The sequence below is a fragment of the Sorex araneus genome, chromosome 1 (assembly GCF_027595985.1).
Source record: "Sorex araneus isolate mSorAra2 chromosome 1, mSorAra2.pri, whole genome shotgun sequence".
Taxonomy (NCBI): domain Eukaryota; kingdom Metazoa; phylum Chordata; class Mammalia; order Eulipotyphla; family Soricidae; genus Sorex; species Sorex araneus.
This window is the reverse complement of record NC_073302.1, coordinates 111,979,985-112,000,660: the sequence shown is the minus strand read 5'-3', so window position 1 is coordinate 112,000,660 and position 20,676 is coordinate 111,979,985. Positions and strand designations below refer to the sequence as shown.

General features: G+C 36.3%; 1 protein-coding gene across 6 annotated transcripts in view; it reads left to right on the top strand.

Annotated features, from left to right (window-relative positions):
• CDH12 (cadherin 12) overlaps nt 1–20,676 on the top strand; it is a 1,011,811-nt gene that overhangs the window by 966,009 nt on the left and 25,126 nt on the right. For all 6 annotated transcript variants that reach the window (XM_055142975.1, XM_055142967.1, XM_055142951.1 and 3 more), the window contains one exon: nt 17,601–17,737. In XM_055142975.1, the coding sequence (XP_054998950.1) occupies nt 17,601–17,737 (137 nt within the window). The remainder of the gene's footprint in view (nt 1–17,600; nt 17,738–20,676) is intronic.

Sequence of the window (20,676 nt, the reverse complement as noted above, 5' to 3'; positions counted from 1 at the left end):
TGGTTTGGCACATGAATACGCCATGGGGAGTTTGCGAGGCTGTCACATGTGGGCAGGAAACTATCAGTAGCTTGCCAGGTTCTCCCAGAGGGAGAACTAGGTTATATGATGTCTTCTGGGAGCCTGGTTTTAAGTCTCTGGATGATGGCCATTGGTGGGATTACAGGGCACTGGGGGCAGTCCCTGGGTGTTACCACTTAGCTACTGGAAAATGGGAAATCTGGGTAGAAGAGGCCCAGTCCCGATCCAGCAGGCTTGGAAGTCTCAGTCCCGGTCCCGGGTCCCACACACCTGGATTCCTCTGCCGGTACCTTCATGCGTGATGCTCGTCTGAACTTGTGGAGAGGGGCCTTGAGCATGGCTGTGGCTAGGCTCTGGAGGTCTTCGACTGTGGGAGCTCTGCTTGGGGTGGGGAGGAAGCTGGTGCCCACCCCCTCCGAGGGGCCCCGGGGAAGACAGCCAGGCGCGGGCAAGAGACTCTCTTGTACACATATAATTTCACATTATGTCCCATTTCTTTCCACTCTGTCCATGAATTCCTTTGATCTACAGAAACTATTTAGGGTGATAAGTTCCGTGTATATAAACTTGCTTCTATTGCCATTATTTTAAGGATCATGTAAAGAAAATCAATGAAAAGACCAATGTCAAGAAAACTTTCTCTATTTTCTTAAAGATTTATGATTTTATATCTTGTATTTGAAGCTAATCATTTATTAATTGAATTAGTTTCATTACCTTGCATGTGACTACCTAGTTCTGAAATAAAATCACTTGTTATCCCCTTGCTCTTTAATTTGCTCGAGTGGGTGCCAGTAACATCTCAATTTGTCCCCGTCACATGCTAGTGTAGCCCAATGATATCTGCTCACTCCAAGAACAGGAACAGCCTCAAACCATTCATTCAGGGTTTTGATGAAGAAATCTGACCATCTCATTGGTGGGCAGCCACAAGTTTTTTTGACATCCTGTGGAATCCAGTCGGTAACAGCTGTAGTCCAGCAGTCATCTCTGAATCACATTACATGTCCGGCCCATCTGACTTTTGACGCCTTGGCAAACGAGACAGCATCCCTCATTCTTGACTGTTGGAGGAAGTTGGAACTCTGGATTCCTACTCTCACTTGAGTGAAACGTGGCACTCCAAGCATAGCTCTTTCGATTCCTCTTTGGTACACCTGAATAGCGTTATCATCCTGCTTTTGTAGGGCCCAAGTCTCTGAGTCATATGTTAGTGCAGGAAGAATGGTGGAGTCTAAAAGATGTGCCCAGAGCCGGAGGTTCTTCATCTTCTTAAACACTTCTTCAACACACTTCTCTTGAAGGTGTTCCATGCTGCTCTCTTCCTCCTGCACAGTTCTGGCGCCAAGTCATTCCTTATGTTGAGTTCTCAACCCAGGTACACATAGCTGCTGCATTCGGAGATGTTCATTCCACTGAAAGCAAATGGAACATCAGGCACTAGTTTGTTTTTTATGAACATCATCTTGTTGAGATTCAGCTGCAATCCGACTTTTCCACACTCGTGGTCGAAGTCGGTCAGCATTTGTGCCGCTTGGCTAATGTTTGGTGTTATGAGAACAATGTCATCACCGAAGCAGAGGTGGTGTAGTTGCCAAACGTCTATCTTAACTCCCATTCTTTCCCATTCCAGTCGTCACATGATGTTCTTGAGGGTGGCACTGAAGAATTTTGGTGAAATGGCGTCACCCTGCCTAACCCGTCTCTTTACTTCAATGATCACTTCCTTGTAGAATGGTGAGATCCTGGTGGTGAATCTGTAATTCAGCTCAAGGAGGATCTTGATGTACTGAGTTTGAATGCCCTGTTTAGCTTGGGCATCTATGATCACTTCTGTCTCAACAGAATTGAAGACCTTATTTAAATTGATGAACATTAGACAGAGCAGCATCTTGAACTCTCGTGAAACTTCGATGAACTTGGTCACTGTGTGGATTTGGTCTATGGTGCTGAATCCTTTTCATAACCTGGCTTGCTCGCATGGTTGTTCTTCGTCTAGTGTTCTGCCTATTCTATTCAGGATGACTCGAGTGAACAACTTGTAGACAATGGACAACAGGCAGATTGGCGATAGTTGCCGATGTCGTGGATGTCTACCTTCTTGAACGGTCCTGCTGGTTTTCCATTGGGACAGAACCTTGCATTCGGACAGGTAGTGTGTGAAGAACCAAGCTAGTGTATTGACAATACTGGTGGCAGATTCTTCAGGTGTTCAGGTCTAACTTTGTCTGGACCGGGTGCTGTATGTGTTTCTACCAGAAATTAAATAATTTGTGAAATACATGAACTTAACTGTAAAATACATTTTGGTGATATGAGAGACTTTCAAGTTATAAAACGACATTCTTTAGCAGTCTATAAATCAGTTTATATTTGAAAGCATAATTCTTTTATTTTTGAGGTTGAGTGGATTTGACTTTATTCTGAAAGTAAATGATCCAACATTCTAGATCTATTATTTATAATATAATTCCCTAAATACTACTTGGGATAATGAATGAAGATTTTTTGCATTTAAAATTAAACTTGTTTTTAATTGGGATAACATCAGTTTGAAAAAGTGTAAATATTGATATATTTTAAGAATGCAATGTTTTGTGTCACGTCCAACCCTGAAAAGTCAATATATTTTTATATGTTCATCGTTTTTTAATAATTAAAAGAAATTTATAATAATAATTATTATTACATTTTATACAGTTTATATATTCTTGAATAAGTTTTTGTTCACCACAAAATGTAGAGGTTAAAGATATCTCGGACACTTCTTACTACCATGCATGCTTACCCTCATCCACCCACAGTATTGCATCTGTCACTCTGTAAAGAATAACATTTCATAATTTCGCAAGGTTCACTAGTTCCTGTCCATTTTATGGTTTTAAATAAATGTATAATGGCATATACTTATCATTTATAATCATAAAATATCCAAAGCATTGTTGTTTATTAATCTCTCCCATACTCAACTCGTCGAAACCACTAATCATTTTATTGTCTTCATTTCTTATCACTGCACAATATCACCTTGCGAATGATCATGGATTATCTTTTAGTTGTGTCAATTGTCAATAAAACTGAATAAATACCTGTGTGCAGGTTTTTATGTAGACATAAGTTTTAAACACCTCTGATAGGAATGGCAAGGTCTGAATCCTATGATCAGAGAATATTCGCACATAGAACAAGCTGCCCAAAACTTTTTTAAAAAAGTGGCTGTACCACTTTGCATCCCATCAGTGCAAAACAGTATTCTTTGTTTCATGTAATTTTCATTGGTGTTGGCAGTGTTTTTAGTCTTGACGATTGTACCAAGCATATATTAACATCTCAGAGTTCTCTTAATTTTGATTTACCTGCTAACTTCTTGGAAAGTGATGGCATATGCTTATTGATTAACTACATATTTTCTTTGTAAGATGTACATAAAGATGTTTGGCCCATTTTTAAATATATTTTTTAAAATTGTGTCTTTGTTGGTGAATTTTAGATGTTCTTATGTACTCAGATTAACTGTGTCCTGAACCAGCTGTATTGTGCAGCTATTTTCTCCAAGTCTTTCATTTGTCTTCTCATTTTACCTACATTGCCTTTCTCAGAGCAGACTTATAAACAATTTTTAAGTACATTACACATTTATTTCATGGATTATAGATTTAATGCTACATCTAAAGAGTCATTGAGAAAACACAAGATCATATAATTTTTATTGTATATTATCATCTAAGATTTCTATAATGGTTCAAGTAACATTTAAGTTCATAATTTGTTTTGATTTTTTGATAAAAGGTACAAGGTGTTTGTTTATTTTTTACATAATTATGTTTTCCAAGCACCATTTGCTCCATACGCTATCATTTTTTTCTCTTATGTTAATGCCTTTGCTCCTCTGTTAAAATCAATTGACTACATTTATGCAAATTTTTTTCTTTTACTGTATCACATATGATTTCCTTATTTGTCTATTTCATAAATTCCATGTCTTAATTACCATGGCTCTGTAACAAGTCCTAAATTTTGGTGATCTGTCTTCCAACATGTTCATAAATATATTTTTATAAATGTTTTTATCTTCATATAAAAACTTTTAGAGCAATGCTAGCACATTATAAGTTTTGTAAAAGTGTATTATTTAATTTGGCTCCCTCCCTACCTCTCTCCTTCCTTTCTTTCTTTCTTTCTTTCTTTCTTTCTTTCTTTCTTTCTTTCTTTCTTTCTTTCTTTCTTTCTTTCTTTCTTTCTTTCTTTCCTTCTTTCTTTCTTTCTTTCTTTCTTTCTTTCTTTCTTTCTTTCTTTCTTTCTTTCTTTCTTTCTTTCTTTCTTTCTTTCTTTCTTTCTTTCTTTCTTTCTTTCTTTCTTTCTTTCTTAAATAACTGTGTGATACACAGTAACAAAGTTGACCATGATTGACATTCAGTCATACAATACTTCAACACCTGTCCCTACACCAGTGAACATTTCCCATCAGCCATGCCTCCCGTTTCCCTCCTGCTACCCCTTATCCCCAAGCCTGCCTCGATGGGAGACAGTTTCCTTCTTTCTCTCTTTTCTCACTCTCTTTCCTTTTTGGCATTATTGTTTGCAATACAGGCACTGAATGCTATTAGTTTCCTACTTTCAGCACTCCCAACACTTTATTCTACTGTCCCTGAGCACTAGTCTCATACCATGTTGTTACATATCCCAGAAACAAATGCTATCATTCTGTCTGTCCCTCTCCTTCTATCTCATTTTATTATTCAGCATGGTGTTCTCCATGCTGATCCATCCATTTATAAGCAAATTTGATGAATGTGTTTTTCTTGTTGATTATGTAGTATTCCACTGTGTAGATGTACCATTTTTTTTTCCAATCCAGTCATCTTGTTATCTGTTTTCGGGTACTCGGGTTGTTTCCATATTATGGCTATTAATAGTAGTTCTGTGATTATCATAGATATATATATGACTTTTCTGCTGTTTTTTTTGGCTTCTAGCATATATTTCCAAAATGCAATTTCTGGTTTCTACAATTTTTAGATTTTTGAGCAATGCTTATATTTTTCTCCAAAATTTCTGGAGCATTTGGCAGGGATATTTTCTGTGTCATTCTTGATAAATCTCACATACGTAGAAGATTTTCTATCATGGTGGGAGTCATTAAATATAACAAATATGTATATATTCCTGTCTGTTCAATTATTTTTATGCTACCCTAAATTCAACCCAATAATGAAATGACACAGTTCATTTCTATATCTGGTTTGCATGAAAAAACATCAATACTTAAATATTTTGTGAATAAAATTTGAAAAATCACTGAAAAAATTACCGAAAAATCATCTGAGTTTTCATTTTTTCATTTGAGGATTTAAAAAATGAAATGAGTCAATTGAACAAGAGAGGTAGCACGGGGACCAGAGTCACACCCAGGACTCCAGTTTGAAGCCATGAATCTTCAGGGCTCATGCCCCAAGCATTACTAAGCTCAAACATCCCAAAGCATGACTTCTAGTGGCTCTGCTGGTCCCTGGCACTGAGCAATTCTGCATCCTTGTACCCTATCGTTTAACTGTGAAATGCAGTTGCTATGATCCCTGGGCACTGTTATTGGCTGGGCACTCTCCTAAAGTTTTAACAGCTCCATTCTGGAAATACCCCAGAGCACCATTGCTTTTCTGCTAATAAAAAAAAAAGTTGTCAGTGTTTATCATGAATGATCATTTAATAGTAACTGTTACCAAGAAAATGTATTTACTTTTGTATAGACCATGGCTCTTGGAACTTTAATCTCCCAGTTACTTGCATTTTATATTTGTATTTGATAACTACAAGCATTCTGTAGATACATATAAATGTAGCCAAAGTTTTAGGTATATATATATATATATATATATATATATGTGTGTGTGTGTGTGTGTATAGGACATGTATATATATATATACACACACATATATATGTGTGTATACATGTGTATATTAATTCACTTTACATGTGCTAAAAGGATAAAGCAGATGCTGGCAAGAGCATATATCAGGTAGGGTGTTTGCTTTGTCTTGGTCACAAGTTTGATCTCCTATTCCCGGCAATTCCATAAGCATGCCATGGGTGTTCCTTGAGTGAAAGCCAGGAGTAAGTCCTGAGTACCACCAGTTATGGTCCCAAACAAAACATACCAACACATAAACAAAAAAAGAAAAAGTAATGTGTTCTAAAAGAAATAACAGTTTAATTTTAATTTACATTCCATATATGCTTGTGAAGAAAATGTTTTCTCCCAATCACTTTATTAATTCTTTTTTCCCTTAAGAAAACACACAGTAATGGGACTGGAGAGGTAGCACAGCAGGAAGGGTGTTTGCCTTGCAGGCAGCCGACCTGGGTTCAATTCCCAACATCCCATATGGTCCCCCAAGCACCACCAAGAGTAATTCCTGAGTGCATGACCCAGGAGTAACCCCTGTGCATTGCCAAGTTTGACCCAAAAAGCCAAAACAAAGTAAAATAAAATGAAATAAAACAAGAGGCAACAACAAAATGTGTTTGTTAATTACTATGTAACAAATTGTAGAGTGCTAACTATTAAAGTTATAAAGGCAGGAAAACTGGACATTATGTTAAAACAATTTCTCAAGTTTCTGTTCAGAAAAGAATAGTACCAAAATGTCTATTAGAAGTTATGTTTTATGTGTAACTTTCTTTTTAAATTTTTATTAGTGAATCACCTTGAGGTACAGGTGTAACTTTCTTAATTCTAAGTGAACATTATGATGAGTATTGAACAATGTCTAGCATAAAATTCTGCTAAATAAATAACGTCATTTCTTATATCATTTAACACTATGCAGAGTGTATATGTGCACAAATAATAAGAAAAATCTTAAAGAAAAGAATACATATAAAATATTATGCAAGGTGGAATGGATAAGCAGGTAGAGCTTGCCATGTCTGTATCACTGTCATCTCATTGCTCATTGATTTTGCTCGATGCATAAAGTAAATAATTACAATAGATACTTTAAAGGGTTTGGGGTCATACGGGATGCCAGGGATTAAACCTCGGTTGGCTGTGTGCAAGAAAATGGCTCATCCACTGTACTTCTTTATTTTTTTTTTTGAGGGCGAGGTAAATTTGATGACAATTTTTATTTTGTTAAACAATACTTGGTTGACTCACATGAACAGACTATGTGACAAATGGGACAAAATTCAAGATTTCAATTTCTATGCCTTCAGTTTATTTCTCAGTCCTCTTAGAAACAGTTACATTATAAATATTTCTGATTTATGGCATAATAATGCCTCCTAAGTCAGTTAACTATTTTTTTCTTATTTGGATTCTTTTGTCCCTCTTGGAGAGCCAAGTAATCTATCAAGAGTATCTCTCCTGCATGGCAGAGTCTGGCAAGCTACCCATGGCGTATTCGATATGCCAAAAGCAATAACAAGAAGTCTCACAATGGAGATGTTACTGGTGCCCACTTGAGCAAATCGATGAGCATTAGGATGACAGTGACAGTGACAATGACTTTAAAGGGTTTATATACCACTGAGCTTAAATATAAAAATTATGGGGATTGATTTTTCCTTTAGCAGATGTCGTTAATATGACGCTTTTTTGGATACATATCTTTTTGGTTTCCTAACACATAAATGGAGCTAATGGGAGATAAATGTCACCACTATATTTGCAAGATGACATCATAGAAAGTCTGTATTAGAAGATAATTAGTCTGGGGGGTACTGAAACTAAGTATAGTACATCTATGGAAAAGTAAAATTGAGCTCACTCCCTAGGTACCACTCTTCAGCTCAGCTGCAGTTGAATGCCACTCAAGCTTACTATTTTTGCTTCTTAGACACAGTATGGGCTGGAGCGATAGCAGAGCGGGTAGGGCGTTTGCCTTAGACATAACAGCCCAGGTCACTAAGTTCAGTGTCTAATATCTTTGTTTGAATAGGAGGGTTAGAATAGCCATATTTGAGGAAATGTATAAGACCAAAGTCTCACAATGGAGAAGTTACCGCTGACAACTCGAACAAATCCATGAGCAATGGGATGAGAGTGATACAGTGATAAGACCCAAGAATGCTTGAAATTTGTTGGGATGGCTGATTATTATTTCACTGGGGTTCAAGAGGGGTTTGGGAGAGAATACCTCAGTCCAAAGGACTTTTGAAGAGATTGCAGATGTTTCAGAAGCCACGAGGCAAGATGGAGACTGGAGCCCTTGCTACATCTGAATTACAAAAAGACCAAAGTCAGCTTTCTGTGTCCTTGAAGTGATGCTCTGGTTTCTAGAGGGGATCAGGAGAGTTTTCTTGGTCTGTGGGGCAGGGAGAAGTCAAAGTCGGCTCAGGACCACAAGCCAAGATACAATATTTTATTTTTTTGCAATACCAAAGTCCCATAGCATTTAGATATTAACTATGGATTTATGACAAAATTCAATAGATATTTGATAGAGATCTGTAGCACTGTAGCACTGTCATCCCGTTGTTCATCAATTTGCTCGAGCAGGCACCAGTAATGTCTCCATTGTGAGACTTCTTACTGTGTTTGGCGTATAGAATACGCCATAAGTAGCTTGCCAGGCTCTGCTGTGTGGGCAGGATACTCTTGGTAGCTTGCAAGGCTCTCCGAGAGGGACAGAGGAATCAAACCCAGGTCCAGTGCATGCAAGGCAAATGCCCTACCCACTGTGCTACCGCTCCAGTCCTGATAAAGACTTACAAATATAATTTATATCACTGGGTCTTATTAACAACAATCTACTTTTACTTTTAGTTAATTTTTTCTTCTAGTAATAACATATAATTTTAATTTCTAAGTGTATATGTATTACTTAGGACCTATTTTGATGTTATCTCTTTTTTTTTTTCACGAAATGCCTCAAAATGTCAGACTGTTCAGGTCAATATAATTTTTTCCAGCAACCTGAACTTTTGTAGTTTACCTTTTCCATGCTAGATTTTCTAGTTATTTATTTTTGAAATGCTGAGGGAATTACAAGTGCAAATTTCATAAATCTTTATCTTCTCATCATAATTTGTTTTTAGACTCACATTTATTTGAAAAATATATTATTTTTATATTTAAATAATTAGTTACTTGAATATAATTGGCATTAATGAAAATTTCTTTGAAAATATACTATGAACAAGATCCAATTTATAAGTTCCCCCTGACTATGAAATAAAAGATTGTAAATAATTTTAGGAATACAAATGTAATAAAGAATGTCAGAACATTTTTTTTTACTTTGGTGAGATTTATTTTACCAGCCTGAATCAAAAACATTTACATTTTAATAGATCTGTAAATTAGATATTATTTATTATTAACTCTACACCTACATTTTATTTATTTATTTATTCAATTTATTTATTTTATTGAATCACCATGTGAAAAGTTACAAAGTTCTCAGGCTTATGTCTCAGTTATACAATGCTTGAACACCCGTCCCTTCACCAGTGCCCATATTCCACTACCCAAAACCCCAGTATACCTCCCACCTCCCGACCCCCCCACCCCTGCCTGCGTAGCTGATAAATTTCACTTCACTTTCTCTTTACCTTGATTATATTCCATATTTCAACACTAAACTCACTATTATTGTTGGAGTTTCTCCCCAAAAAACAGCCCTACTGACAAGAAAGTATTTGATAATTAGTTTTCCATTGCTGAGAATGAAGAAATTTCTGTATTTTAGTTTTTTAGTAACTAAGTCCAGGGAGATTTGTTAGAAATTGCATCATTTCCCTTCCTGGGGCAGAATGGGGCAATGGCTTAGTTCACAGTCTAGAGACATGGCTGCAAGCAGTTGCTGGGACCAAAAGTAGTCTAGCTGGCCTCTGGATCGTGGTTGATCAGCAGCAGAGCGGCTGCACAAAAGTGTGGCCACCTGGGTCGAATCTCGGTGGAGCGCCTAAAGAAGAAAATGAGAGTTTAATTATTAGAGACAATTGGAAATAGATGTTTTTAGTCAAACATTATTGCTATGGGGTCTAAAATGGCAAATCACTCTAGTTAAAATAGTAAGTTTCATGAAAAGTATTAGGCTATGGCTTCTAGAGCTAATGTCCAACTGTGTAGTCCAAAACCAGATATTTGGCATAATACCTGAGGATAGTTATAATGGATATATTTGAAAAATATTTCAGAATAATTATGCTAGTAAAAATATGAATGATCAATTTATTTCTTAAAACGTAATCATGTCATTATTTTTTAATTTTTTTAAATTTTTTATTGAATCACCATGTGAAAAGTTACAAAGCTTTCAGGCTTAAGTCTCAGTCATACATTGATCAAACACCCATCCATTCACCAGTGCACATGTTCCACCACCAAGAACTCTAGTATACCTCCCATCCCACCCCCATCCCCACCCCTGCCTGTGTGGCTGATGATTTTCCCTTTACTTTCTCTTTAATTTGATTACATTCAATATTTCAACAGAAAACTCGCTATTATTATTTGGAATTTTCCAAAAAAAAAATCAGACCTGCTGAAAAGGCAACATTTGATAATCTGTTTTCCATTGCTGAGAATGAAGAGCAAATGAGGTTTTGGATTTCTGTATTTTAGTATTTTATTAACTAAGTCCAGAGAAATTCCTGCCAGAAATTACATCAGTGAAGCTAAGCTCGTACCACTGTTTAGTGGCCTCCAGGATCATGGGGATTCAGCAATGGAGGGTCCGCACATGTGCGCAGCAGCTCAGGTCACATCTCGGCAGAGAGCAGCGCCGGTAACACCCCCCATCCAGAGATCTCCTGTGCTTCCAGTTGCTGCAAATTCGTACCTCTCTTCAATGGGCCTTGTAAGATACCAGTCACCACACCACCACCAAGGAAAGGAAAAGCCAATAATCATGTCATTATTAACAAGAATAATAAGCCATTCTTACAAAACCATTCAACTCATAGGTACAAGTAAAAGATTTTATGGGTCAAACATAAAGTCAATAGTAAGTGATAAGTTCTGCTCTATAGAAATGTTCTGTATATGGAGCTGGAGCAATAGCATAGCAGGTAGGGTGTCTGGCTTGCATGTGGCCAACCTGGGTTCGATTCCCAGCATCCCATATGGTCCCCTGAGCACCGCCAGGAGTGACCCCTGTGCATTGCCGGGTGTGAACCAAATAAAAAAAGCAAAAAAAAAAAAAAGAAGAAATGTTCTATATAATTAGAATGTAAAATAATTAAAACAATTATTTGATTGAATTACTGGAGATAGACTCACTACCAATTAACTTAAATATGTATTATTGAGTAAGGAGTAATTTTTAATTTATTCATTTATTTATTTTGCTTTTTGGGTCAAACCTGGCAATACACAGGGGTTACTCCTGGCTCTGCACTCAGGAACCACTCCTGGCTGTGCTCAGGGGACCATATGGGATGCTGGAAATCGAACCCGGGTCAGCCACGTGCAAGGCGAACGCCCTACCTGCTGTGCTATTGCTCCAGCCCCAAGGAGTAATTTTTTGAAGGAAGAGCTGGCCTGCAGTTGTGGTGTTCAGGGCTGACTCTCGTCTCTGTCTTCAGGTATCACTCCTATACATTATCAGGGAAACACTCATAGGCTGGAAATGGAAGAAGGATCTGTGCATGGCCACTACCTTACTCTGTTTATGATTTCTCAGGTCATGGAGAGAGTTTTATAAACATTAAACAGTAACTGCACCAAGAGAGATATATTTTCCCAGAAATAATATAAGCTTAATTCATGGTCACATCTGTTACTCTTTTATTTGGCATTATTACTGTTCAAATGGAAAATATGTGAAAAACGAGCATATATATATTCAATATTCCAGAACCCAGATTCAGTGGTTCCCTGAAATGTATTTTTCTTACATTTGAATCAGGAGCTTTAAACCTCTGAATAATAATCTAAAGATCAGTTGGAAATCCTTCAGGTTGATAAAATCATACAAGAGAAACATAAGTAGTTTAAAGTCAGAATAATAAATAGAAACATCTAAAAAGTTGTTAATGCTCAGAGGGATGATTTATTCAATTTAAAGTCAAAAAACGGTGGACTATGATTTTTAATAACATGTAGGTTATGGTATAGTTCTTATTTAATTAATCTGGCATTGCCTTGGCCTGGTGGCGCTTTTTGTCTTCTGCCATCTCCTGCCCATTTTTTCTTTTTTCACTTGTTTTTCACTTTTATTTTGGGCAATACCCGGGAATGCTTATGACTTACCCCATTCTCTACACTCAAGAATCATTTTGGTTGGGGTTTAGGGGACCATGTATGGTGCCGGGACAGATTTCAGATTAACCGACTGCAAGCAAAAGTCTTACCCACTATATTAACTCTCCAGTCCCCCAGTTTCTAATAGGATTGCAAGCAGTAAAATAGATAATGTATGGGGAAATATATATGAGTTTATTAGACCATTATAATTTGCCATGTTTTATTTCTCACTTAAAAATAAAAATACTATCTAAACAAAGATATAACCTAATTTTACTATTGAAAAAGAATGAGAATTATAAAAAGTTGTTACTTCAACTGAAAGGAGATGCAATTAAAGGCAAACTAAAACAAACTAATTGAAAATTGTCAACTACTACCAAACAAATTTTAAGAAATACATTGCTATTCTAAAGAATACATAATATGTCACTGTCACTGTCATCCCATTGCTCATCAATTTGTTCGAGCGTGTACCGGTAGTGTCCCCATTGTGAGACTTATTGTTACTGTTTTTGGCATATCGAATACACCACGAGTAGCTTTCCAGGCTCTGCCATGTGGGCGCAATACTCTTGGTAGCTTGCCGGACTCTCCAAGAGGGGCGGCGGAATCGGACAGAGGTGGGCTGCATGAAAGGCGAACGCCCAATTGCTCTGCTATTGCTCCAGCCCCAAAGAATATATAGAATATATAAATTATTTGTAAATTATTAGTAAATCAATTACATTTTAAGTATTGCTGTATTGAATAGGTGCTTATTTATATGATTTTGAAAATGCATCAAGTGAATTTATTTTCATTATCTGCTACAGACAAAAATAAACAGTAAAACCAAAACATTAAGAAGTATGAATAGTCAAGAATGAGATTTGGGGATATTATTATAACTCAAGGAAAATGCATATTCTAAGTTAGCCTGAATCAATTTTATCACACCTTTATTGCTTAAAAGATGAGTTGCGATACTTTTAGAATAACTCTAAACGATCAAGTCCTTTTTATAAAATGCATCTAAAAATTAGGACAGGTCAAAGTTAGCTTTTCCATTAACTGTGAGAAAGATATTAGGCAAATTAGAAGAAACAATTTTAAGGATAATGCTTACCTAATGAAAGGAATAAAACTTTTTGAGGCATTTGTGAAAACTCATTTACAGAAAAGTAATAAAATTGCTCTCTTCCCAAGTAGCCTGTGCAATTTAGGTCAGTTCTTAATTTTTTTTAAATTTCACTTCAATTGCTAACACAGGTTTGTTAGCAAGTCATTGTGTTCATGTCCATAAACTAAAGACATGTCTAATTATATAGAGCTTGTGAGCATATTTTAAGTGTTGATTCCTTAAATCACCAAATAAAAGTACAATGACACAAATTAATTTCCTATGTTTTAGTTCATTTATACTCACAAATTGGGACCAAGCATATGACTGAAAGATTAGGCTTTGCCTGCTCAAGCTGCGCATTTGTTCTAGATACCACATAATTCCAAGAACGACCTGTAAAATAATTATATAAAAATATTACCTATACCTATATACTAAATTATATCATTTTATTTAGCAACAATTATTATATACTTTTAATCTTTGATTAAATAACCTAAGATAGAGTCTTAACATGATCATAAGGTACAGTCCTGATGATTCATTCAGGAGAACAAGTATTCAGGGAAACAGTGAGATTTTATGGAACTCAGTCATGTTTTCTCTGCAAATACTCAAGAAATAATACTGGTGGTTTCCTTGTCAGTTCACTGATGTGGTTACTACATACATACATATATATGTACATGTATATAGTCATAGATATGCATATGTATGCATGTGTATATATATGCATCCATACATATTAATTCACATTAATAAATATGTACATATAATGTATACATACATATATATTAAAGCTGTAGATGGAAGAACATGGACAATAGGGAATAGTAAGTATCTGCACATATTTATCATTCCATTAGCATAAAGATTTTTCAGTGACTGTGGTAGGGATTCAGGAATGTGCCTGGACTGATTGCTAGATAGAAAGTCTGCATCTGAGCAATTTGGGAAAAATACTGAAAATATATACTTGATTAGAACATATTCAACTTGGTTTTCAGATCTATTATTGTAGAAAACACTAAGGTTTCTAAGAGGATGATAGTATTCAAGGGAAGGAAGTTTCCAAATATTACAAAGTGACAGAGGTTAAAAACTAGCAAGTCAGAAAATAAATAATGAAAACCAAACAAAAGTCAAATTATCAGAATAAGGTCCTGAGTATTTGTGCACATAGGTTGTACTTTAGGGTATCTGTGTATGCTTGCTCTCAGAATCATACACACACACACACACACACACACACACACACACACACACATAATAGCAGAAAATGTTCATGGGGGCATATCACAAAATATTTCCAAATGTCCGTTTGTTTTTTTTAAACTAAGTGAATTTAGAAGAGATTTCATGGAATGAGGACTAGAAATATGTCTAACATATTTTAAGTGAAAATAAAAATGTGGGGTACTAATATTAGTAAGCTGGCTGCACGGGTCTTACCCTAGAAAGCCTTTTTTTTTTAATCTGGTATTGTTTTTTTTTTCCATTTTCCCTTTTTAATGACTAATCCTTCGGGAAAGAAGATTATAGATAGGTGAAATTAAATGAATTCTTTTCTCTGCTCCATGATTTTAGATGTTCCTTACTTTTACTCTCAATGAGAATATTACTATGACATACTAAATTGAAAATCACAATGCTTCAATACTTCTGATCACTGAAATCAAGGGCAGAATTATCAAAGATAGATTAGATTTTATGAGCCTATAAATCTCAACATGTTCAGAGTTGAAGTCAGTTACTAGCAAATACTTATATGTTAAGAGTTAAAGACTTTATTCCTAAAGGAAAATTTATTTTAATTTGGTGATTAATTCACATGTAAACTTCCTCAACTTCAAATAACAAGGCTGTCAAGATTATAATGTGCTACACTGAACTCTTATTATTTTTGTTAATTCTTTATAATGAGCAAATATATCATTTTTTTAGACCAGAAATTGAGCTAAATAGACCATAATTTAAAGCAGTGCTTACAATGATGCCCCTTAACTTCCCAGGCCCAGAAACATGGTGACTATGTAAATTATGCATTGACTATTTAGATTAGAAAATTGCTTTTGCATAAAATGTTTTATTAAAAATTGACAGTATAGTAAAAATTATATGAAAGTACTGGTGATCTGGTTTAAATATGAAATAACTTTCTATTAGATGAAATTGGGCAGATGTCTTTGTGTCTTTGTATTTACTTATATATACAATGGGCATATCCATAATATTCATTGTAAGTGTTTTTTTTATTTGATATGTGATACATGCATTAAAGCAAAGAATTTAGAACTATATCTGGCATATGTTAAACTTCCAGAATATAATTTTTACTTTTAAATAATTTAATTATGATAATAATATGATTTAAAGATTTTTGAAGAAAAAGTTAACAAATATTTATTTTTTTAAATGGAATATTTTTTAAATGCTCACATCATTTAATTATAAATGAAGTCCAAATGAAATGACAATGAAATATCATATTGCACCATTAAAAAAGTGCATAATCAAAAAAAAAGAACAATTTGTGTGGGTGGGCTATTGGAGATGTGTTATCAGAGAACCTCTCATCCACTGCTGGTAGAATTGTGTACAAGCTCTCGGAAAACTCTATGACTACTCAGAAAAGTATAAATAGAACTGCCACATGATCCACCGATTCCATTTATTGGTTACTATTCTCAGGTCACACTAACATTCATTTGAAGGGACATATGCACACCATAATTGATTACAGCACTTAGGTAGCTAGGATTCAGAATCAACATAAGTGTCTAACAACAGATTGCTAATGAAGACATGTTGTATGTGCATGATGGAATGCTATCCAGCTGCAAGGGATGATACAACTATGAAAACTATGATGTTTGCTGCAACTTGAATGAACTAGAGAATATTATGTTATGTGAAATGAGTCTGAAGAAGAAAAATACCAGATAATCTCATTTATCACTGATATATAGAATAACTGGATGGGGGAATTCAAGGTTTCATTGGGGGAGGGGGGTAGTACCAATATTACCCTTGACCTGAGAATCTATAAATTAGAAAAAGGCAGGAATGAAATAGGAGGTGAGCGGTACCTTTGGAGTATGAAGAGGTGCAAGGGAGGTGACAGCTAGAGGTTAGGGGCCTTGGGTATAGACATGTGATATATCTAAACCACAGAGCTGACAAAACATACAGCATGAGATCTAACCTATAGCCACCAAACTAAAAATTGTGGCCGGCAGGGGGTCATAATGTGGGGTGGGATGTAACTCAAGGACATTAGTGGAAAGAAGTTCCACTGGTTGTGGAAATTGCTGTTGGATCAATGCCTGAAACTCAGCTATGAACAACTTCGTGAATAAGAATTCCTTAATAAAAGTAATTTCATTAAAATTACTTGTTTTTATTTTTGGGTCACGCCCAGAGATGCACAAGAGTTACTCTTGACTCTGCACTCAGGAATTACTCCTGGCAGTGCTTAGGGGACCATATGGGATGCTGGGAATTGAATCCGGGTCAGCCACATGCAAGACAAACGTCCTACCCACTGTGCTATCACTACAGCCCCTAAAATTTAAATTAATTTAAAATATTTTAAAGTAAATACAGCAATAATATCTTATTTTGATATTCTTTTTCTTATATCATCTGGGTAGTTGCACTCATAAAACTTATATTAACTTTTTATTATGAAGAATTCTGACTAATAAAGAAGATAAATACATAATATCAGTCAAGAACACTTTCTTTCCTTTTAGAAATGTATCCTATTATATGTATCTGAGGGAAAATTTTCTGTACAATTACCTCATTGTAAGTTAAAAAAATTCCCTTTTGTTCCAAAATAGTATTTTTATTTCTTAAGGAAACAAGGATTTTGCTTCTGGTTTAAGTTCTTTGTAGCTGTTTTCAGGTGCCTTCCTCACCCTCAGTTCTTCCCACCGCTGCCATTAAAGCCTCTTTTACTGCTTGAAGAAGTTTTAATATTCAGCAGGTTATGGAAACCCATGGTCAGCTTTAGAATTTTAGTCTCCGCTGAGCTTTCAAGGTGTCAAGACCCAAAAATAATATGAACAGCAGGAGTACTAAATCTTTCATTATTTTCAGTTTCCCCTTGAGCATACTGACTTTGCAATAAAGAAGCTGTCGTTTACACCCTTCTTTATTGCAAGGTGGGTAATAGCTACAGGGATGGAAATAAGGAGCTGTGTCAAGTTAGCCGGACTGCCATTGTGATTAATGGGTAATCATTGCGCATTTGCATCTCCTCTCCTCCTGCACAGGTACTTCATAGACTGGAAGAGTGATGGGGACAGCTACTTCACAATAGATGGAACGGAAGGAACCATCGCCACTAATGAATTACTAGACAGAGAAAGCACGGCACAGTATAATGTCTCCATAATTGCGAGTAAAGTTAGTAAGTATGGCATGGATGAAATCAATGTCACGCTGCATTTCTTTGTCGTTAGCATTCCTCAACAGGTCCCTGCTGGAGTGTTTTTCATTGTTGGACTGACAGCTGAGGAGTCTCCTGGGCGAACTCAGAAACCTGTTCCCTTCCTTCTAGCATAAGTCCAGAGAAATTGCGACAGCTGCCCGTGAACCCTGTTTGTCTGCGGAACGCGTGTCTAGTGATGCGTCTCACCTCGTCTCTGGGCTGTCCCCTCAGAGTCCTCCAGGGGTTCCAAGCGCTCTCTCACCCCGATCCTGTGGAACTCGATCCAGGACGGGGCAGGAGGAAAAAATGATCACATGAAATTACCCGTTCTGAAATTTTTCTTTTCTGAAATTGAAGAGAGAATTTGCAAAACTCACCATCCTTCCTCCTCTATGTTTTACTAGAATGTATTTGCTATGAATAACATCATGGAATATATCAACTTTTATATAGTAATTCTTCAAAGAGGTCATAAAAATCGGTAGGATTATGACAAAGGTTTAAGTGAGTTTCTCCTTAATTCAGAAGAGAATCGTGTATTTAACTTTTGGGGTTTTTTGTTGTTTTTTTTTTTTTTTTTTTTTTTGCGAGATGGGATGGTACCCCTGGTGGTGCTCAAGACTTACTCCTGACTTTGCACTCAGAGATTGGTTCTCGCAGGCTCTGGGGATCGTTCCGGAGTGCCAGGGATCAAACTTGAATCTGCATGCCAGCTATCATACTATTATTTCAGCTCAGAAGAAACTCGGAGTCATTATATATTTCTTTCATACGCTTACCCGGACTATCAAAGTTACTCTTAATTATTTCCTAGGGTGACAGACTGAAGTGTGAGTAATGCCATTTGGCTACTGGATGTGTCTGCTTTTAATAGAGGTGCATTTTAACAGTCCTTTTAGAGTCACTTAAAAGGTGTGGCTATCTTTCATTTTATTTCTTTTAATTTTGTTTTGTTCATCTGCTATCAATAATTTGGCAGCCAATTTCACTCCACAATGCTGTTGTACAGTGTTACAATTTCTCTGAGAGTTTGTAATCAGGGTCAATACAATGGAGGCGTCAATCTGATATTTTTGTTTATCTTTGACAGTTACTGCTGTGCATGAATATTCAGATGCTTAATCCAAGACCTTAATTATGTCTTTAGCAGATTTCATCACGTTTAGGTTATTTAAAGTTTAAAGGTAAATCTACAAGGAAAGAAGACACTAATTCTTTTGCCTGATTTCTTGCAATAACTGATGTGTCTTGTAGGGAAAAAACTCTGAGGCTGACAACTCTTGTAGGAAAAAAACTCTGAGGCATAGAGTAACTGTGCAGGTAGTCAGATTAACAAATACAGCCACTTCGTTTCAACCTTTCACCCATGCCTTTTCACCTGCTCAGTGGGTGACAGATGATATTTTGGAGCCTCTACTCAAGGGCTCTCCCTAGTTGAAAACCAAAAGTACTTTGTCATTGTGACATGAAATTTAACTCTCGTCAGGAAAATCTTGCTCAGGTTCTTAGCCACAAACCTGTGAGCTCTACTGAAATTGTTATTGTCACTGTCACTGTCATCCCGTTGCTCATCAATTTGCTTGAGCGGGCACCAGTAACGTCTCCATCGTGAGACTTGTTGTCACTGTTTTTGGCATATCAAATACATCACAGATAGCTTGCCAGGCTCTGCCGTGCAGGCGGGGTAGCTCGCCGGGCTCTCCGAGAGGGGTGGAAAAATCGAACCAGGGTCGGCTGCGTGCAAGGCGAACGCCCTACCCACTGCACTATTGCTCCAGCCCCAAATTGTTATTCTAATTAATATTTTTGGAGGTGGCTTGTGTTAATAAGCAACAAAAGCTTGATCTAAGTGCATCGCTCAGTACCCTCACAAATTTAAACTTTGATTATTGGGGGAATAGATTCTCCAGCCTTTTGTTGTGGAAAGGATAGAGGGAGGTAAAAATGCAAAAGCCTTTAGCTGACTCTCTAAGGTAGTCCATTGGTGGCCACTGCAAATGAACTGTCTGAAGGCACTGTTCTCTTGGGGGTTTTCTGAATTGTTTTATGTGTAGGCTTTTGTAAGTCCTCTCTAGAAGGAACTTGATATGGACACCCATGGTAGACATTGCAGAATTTCTCCATTCCAGGACTCTGCACAGTCCTGCTGTGTGGGTTAATAGCATGAGTTCTCAATTTCAGGTTCCTGCTATGCCTAGTTGCCTCTGAGGAAACGTTCCCATCTAGGCATGCTAAACAAATACATTGTAGGTGTGCCTCTATTCTATGCTTTCTCTGTTAAACTGCCTCTCCACTGACCCAGTTCAGTTAGACTCTGAGAAAAGATTGCCCTATGAGTTGCCATAGCAGATGTTTTCAGAAAAATAGAATATCAGTCTCTATTTTAAGACCCCTTATTCTGTGTTCCCAAAGTCTCGTTTCACGCTTGTTATCCATTTGTTTTTTTCCCCTTATATCATAACTTGTTTGTTACTTATATTATTCATCAGCCTTGTGTTAACTTTTAATTACTGAATTTATCTAGAAGATTGCATGCAAACAAGTTTTCTAATATTTTTGGCATATCAATAAAAAATGAACCATAAGTTATGCATTTTCAGTCAATCACCTTGTATTCCTTCCAATGCCCTGTTTCTTAATAAGCCTCAATTGAGCTGTTTTTTTCAGTAACTTTTTTAATTAAAGTAATATTACATTATAACATTGTGTAAGTTTCAGGTATAAACCCCTGAACAGCATGTCAATTTTCCAAACTACATTAAGGTCTGCCCTAAAGGTCTCATTCTTTTCTTAACCATACATACACCTTTGTCCTATTTTCCCTTCTCTAAGTAACCAAAGTTGGTCCTATAGTCTAAAGTTTACCTTGGTTTTATTTAGTTTCCTTTTATAACATGATTGATCTCTGGAAATATTTG